The sequence below is a fragment of the Hyaena hyaena genome, unplaced genomic scaffold (assembly GCF_003009895.1).
Source record: "Hyaena hyaena isolate Hyena2069 unplaced genomic scaffold, ASM300989v1 scaffold_69, whole genome shotgun sequence".
NCBI classification, from domain to species: domain Eukaryota; kingdom Metazoa; phylum Chordata; class Mammalia; order Carnivora; family Hyaenidae; genus Hyaena; species Hyaena hyaena.
Genome location: NW_024080702.1, coordinates 240202 through 245350, shown reverse-complemented (window position 1 = coordinate 245350; position 5149 = coordinate 240202). Strand labels below are relative to the sequence as shown.

The 5149-nt window shown below is 66.3% G+C and overlaps 1 protein-coding gene across 1 annotated transcript in view; it reads left to right on the top strand.

Moving 5' to 3' along the window:
• ADGRB1 (adhesion G protein-coupled receptor B1) overlaps positions 1-5149 on the top strand; it is a 64083-nt gene that overhangs the window by 5776 nt on the left and 53158 nt on the right. Inside the window, exon 2 of the mRNA XM_039232996.1 lies at positions 4803-4964. Coding sequence (XP_039088927.1) covers positions 4803-4964 — 162 coding nt within the window. The remainder of the gene's footprint in view (positions 1-4802; positions 4965-5149) is intronic.

Genomic DNA, 5149 nt, shown 5'->3' with positions numbered 1-5149 from the left:
CCCCCCCCGGAGCTCACCCCCCTCACCCCCAAGCCCAGGCTGCAGGGATGTCCCTGCTTGGGTCCCACTTCCCAGAAACCTGGTGAGAGGGATGTCAGTCGGACGCAGGGGAGGACCGTGTCCAGGTCACCCAGCGCCAAAGGGCAGAGCTGGGGTGCGGCTCGGCCACCAGGCTTTTCACAGGACACCTTCCGGGGACAGGGAACATCTGACTGACTGACGAAGAGAAGCATCGAGAAAGCTTATAACCCTGCAGGTGCGTGCGGCCAAGCCAGCCGCCTGGGCCAGCCTCAGTTTTCTCCCTGTGAAATGGGGCCGAGACAAACCCGCCCTAGAGCGTGCGTGAGGCTAGAGGAGACGGCGCACGCGCCTGGCGGGCGCGCCTGTCCTTGCCCGGGGCGTGGCCCGTGGGTCGCGTGGCCGGACGGCGGCTGCGGCGGCTGCGTGGGCTGCCGGCACCCCGGCTTCAAGGTGGGCGTCGCGGGCCCCAGGGGAGGATCAGGAAGCGTCAGGACGCGTGCGCGGAGGGCACCAGGGAGCCCTCTTGTCCCCCGCGGTCCCCATCTACACACCCTGCGAGGGTCAGAGAGGAGGAGCCTGGGTGTCCCTGGATAGGCCCTAGCTTGGTGGGGGCAGAGGTCTCCGGGAGCTGCGCACCGCGTCCCTGGGGAGCCCTGCAGGCGGGACTGGCAGGGGCTGATCCCACGCGCTGGACTGGGGAGCCCTCTGCTGGAGGGAGAGGGAAGTACACGGGCCGCCCGCCTGCCCAGGGAACCCGGAGGCCGGCGCGGCCCAGCTGGGGGAGCGTCCCCAGCCCCAGCCGAGGCTGGGGAGAGACCACAGCCTCCAGGCTGGGGCACCGGGGTGGGAAGGAGGCCGGGAGCCCCCTCGCCGGCCCTCTCTCCTGGGTGGCCAGGCTGCCTGGCGGCCATTAATTGGCCCCATTCATCCTTTAATGAGATGGAAATGAGGCTTTCAGACAGAGGGGCATTGAGTGGGGGAAGAATGGCGGCTTCTTTCCGCGCCTGGGGGGGCAGCCCACCCCCCCAGCCTTGCCCACTCCTCCGCTACCCCTGGAAGCCCACTCAGCCCGGGAACCCCGTGGCCATCCAGCGCTGCAGGGCCCTTGCACGGGGGACTCCTGTCATGGACATGTTCGCTCAACATTGACCAAGTGTCAGCCGTGTGTGGGGACACACGCTAAAAATAAAAATGACAACCAAAATAGCAGCTCCCCTATCCTGAGTATTAATTAGTGGTGAGGGTATGGCCAAGGCTGGGGACCAGTGTGTGACTGGGACCAGGTCTCCTACGTGATGGGGGATCGGGGATCCCGGGCCCAGGATCACAAGTTAATCTGTCATGAGGATCAAGGCTCAGTGCGTGATCAGGGCCAGGAATCAGTGTGGGACCAGGATCAGAGCTAGACCTGCAGCCAGTCTGTCCTCTGAGTTGGTGACCCGCCTCCCCAGCCTCTCCCTATGCACCCCCTCCTCTTCACCCCCTCTCCCCCCATCCCCACCACCCGGGTCACCAAGGTAACCAGCCCTGAAATAGTGGGTGCTGTGGCAGCTGAGGCCTAGCCTGAGTCTATCCTGAAAGACTGAGCGCTGCAGCAGTTGCCATGGGAACCGAGTGGCATCCTCCAATTAGCCTGGCTTGGACACCCTCTCTCTCCCACCCACTGCCAGTTTCCACGTCATTCAGGCTTCCTTGTGGGGGCTGGGCTGGGGCAGCCAGGAGGGACAGCCAGGACACGCCCCCAACCTATCACCAGGCCCGGCTCCCTGACCTCCAGCACCCTCGGGTCCTTTGGGTCTGCGGCATGGGACAGGATGGCTTCAGCAGGTGACTAAGGCCGGGAGCCTTGGGCAGGGGCTTGCGGTGAGTCCTGGCACATGGCCTTCATCTGGAGGCACAGGGGGGCTTCCGGAAGCTGATCGTGGGCTCAGTTCCCGCCCCTCTCCTGGTCAGCGGGAGGTAGCTTGGCCTCCCTGTCTGCGCCTGCCTGCCGGCGGCGGCGTGAGCTGCTGAGACCCCCGTGTGCGGGCCAGATGTCCGGGCCGCCTCTGCCGTCCTGCCTGAGCCGCTCACCTGCCGTGGGCCGCGTGCCCGTGGAGGCCGTGCTGGGGGCTCCCCACCCTCTCCCAGGGCGCCCGGCTGCCACATCTCTGCAGTCCTCACAGCAGATTTGCAGCGTGAGAGGAAGCGGCATTGAGGCAGCACCCTTTGTTTTTACTTGAGACCCTGGCTCTGCCCACCTCCCCGGGTGCAGGCTCCCTCTGGGCAGACCCTCAGGGCAGTGGCTTCGCCCTGGCCCCGGGCTGCCCAGACCAACCCTCTGTGAGCCTCTTTCCTCCACTGTAAATGGGCTGAAAGTTGCCTCTGGGGCGGGCTGGGATTCAAGGCTTCTTGTGCGGAGGCACCTGTCATAGACAGGGCCCACGGGGCAGGGGGGGCGGGGGCAGGGTTCCTCTGCCCCGGAGGTGCCCTGGGGAAGCTGGCCACAGCGGCTGGGGAGAGGAGCCACCCATCCTGGAGGGTCCAGCAGCCTGACCCATTACCATTTTGTCTCTTCCTCGCTGGGGGACCTCTTCACTTCCTCTGGGCCTTGGTTTCGGCATATGAACAATGGGACCCACGAGGTGTCCTTTGTGGGAATTCAGTGGCCAGTGAGGGCATCTGTCCCAGACCCAGGGAGGGGCTGCCCCGTAGGGCGAGGAACCACGAAAAACTCAGCCCTGCACCCACTGTGTGGCCCTGGCAAGCACCTTCCAGGCCCCCACAGCACATCTGGGAGCCCTGCGTTACTGTGTATGAGCCCCAGAGAGCAGGGCCCGCGCCCACCCGCTGAGGGGCAGTGGCTAAAGTCTGCGCCAGCCCCTCGGGCTTGGTCCCTGGAGTCTGCATGCACTAGCTGACCTGCCTTCCCCTTCCATCCAGCACCGGCATGCCCGCATACCCCGGAGGACTAGAGGCTTCACAGCTGTGTGCCTTTGGCCCACTCGAGCTGCCTCTCTGGGCCCAGGGGGAGGTGGCGCCCTCAGGCCTGTGCCTCCCGTGCCTTTGCCCCTGGCTCCCCCTGCTGGTCGGTTCCACACAATGAGGGGCCGGCAGCTTAAAAGCAGCCGTCTACAGAACAGATTGGCACCTGACAAATTTGCTACAAATCAAAGTGGGTTCGAGAAGCCACTCAACTCTGACCCGAGTGACTGCCCACATCCTCCCGCTCCGAGCCCTTTGTTGGCCATTTATCTTCACACGCTCAGTTCTGGGAAGTAGCCCCCCACCATCCTCAGAGGAGATGCATGAGGCCAGGGCGGGATGGACTTGACCATCCCATGGCCAGTAGGTGGTGGGGCCACCCCGTAAACCTGGTCTTTCCACCCCAGCCTCACCCTGAGCCCCTGTTCTGGAGCCCACCCTCCGGGGTCTCCCGCAGGCCTCATTCTCTCCCCACGTGGTGGGGCCTGCTCCCCCAAGCCACAGATGAAAACCTGACTCCAAGAGGCACCCGGGGCCCTTCTGACAGGCCACGTGTGACCTGCCCTTGGCCAGCCCGCCTGCCCGCTCCAGCCTCAGGCAAGCAGGCAGCATGGGGAGCAGCCCAGCCTGAGCCCAGGGTCCTGAGTGCTGGACTCTGGGCCCCTCTCCCGCCACCTTGTAAGTGGGTGTGAGGCCAGGGTGCCCCGCCCATAGCAGGTGCCTGGGGAAGCTGCTCACCCTCATTGAGCGTGCTCTGACCCCACTTTGCTGAGAGTGGGGGGGCCCTGGCACCCCTGAGGGCAAAAGGGGCCGTGGCGGCCAGAGTCCAGTGCAGTGGGGGCGTCTGGGCCCCTTGAGCGTGGCCTCTGGACAGAAGCAGCCCCCTCCTCAGCCCATCAAGGCAGCCCCCGCACTCCGCCTGCCCCTCAGGGGCCCCCAGTACTTGGAGGCTGTCCTGCCTAGTCCCCTTAGTGCCCTGGGGCCACCAGGAGACTCAGCACTGCAGGGATATGAAGTCCTGGTTTCTGTGGGGGACGGGACCAAGATGAAGGAGACTCATGACAGGAGCTGAAAGGCAGTGGCTGGGGTCAGAGCGGGGGGCGGCGGGGGTGACACGGATGCCTTTGTCCCCAGGCTCCCCCAGCAGCCAGGAGCCAGCTCAGTCAGGTCTGGGGGCAGCTTGTCCCAGTGCGGCCACCAGCTATGGGACCTTGGTGTCCTCTGGTGTCCCTACGGGGGGTGAGGGAAAAAGCACACAGGTCATGGCCAAGGAGTGGGGGACTCAGGGAACACTGGACTGGCCACCAGGGGTAGGATCCTACAGGGCTTGAGGGTTTGTGTCCAGGAAGGAGGCCCCCTCTGCCCTAGGGCATATCACCAGGAGCTTATAAGGCAGCCACTGGGGTGGGCGGGGGTGTCATTCATTCGTTCTTTCACGTTCATTCTTCAGACACCCCGCGGCTCCAGCTCTGTGTCCAGCCCCTACACTGGGGACCTGGGTTCAAAGCCCGTAGAGACCCGGGCACAGGTACCTGTACACAGAGCTGGAGGGCAGAAGCCTGGCACCCCAGAGGGTCAGCAGGCCCCCATTTCCCTCTGCCCCTCCCTATCCCTGCCCCCCTCGGCTTCACAGGCCCACGACGGCCTGTCCAGGCCCGCACTCGCCTCCCCAAATGCCCTCCACAGGCCGGCCCGTGCCTTCATACCCGCAGGTCTCCTGTGCCGGGGGGAGGGGAGACTCCACCCGCCCAGGAGACACTCCCGGAGGCCGCTCCCTGAAACAGAGGCCCTGACCCTCGCCCTCCGATTCCTCCCAGGTGGCTGGAAGCTGTGGTCCCTTTGGGGCGAGTGCACGCGGGACTGCGGGGGAGGCCTACAGACGCGGACGCGCACCTGCCTGCCGGCTCCCGGCACCGAGGGCGGCGGCTGCGAGGGGGTGCTGGAGGAGGGCCGCCTGTGCAACCGCAAGGCCTGCGGCCGTGAGTGCGCGGACGCGCGGGCGGCGTGGGCTGGGTGGGCTGGGTGGAGGGAAGAGGCCCGCGGGGGAGCCAGGTGAGGGAGGGGGCCAGGGCGGGGCCAGGTGAGGAAGGGGAGGGGGTCAGGGGCGGGGCCCGGGGAGGGAGGAGGCCAGGGCGGGGCCAGGGGAGGGGGCCAGGGGCGGGGC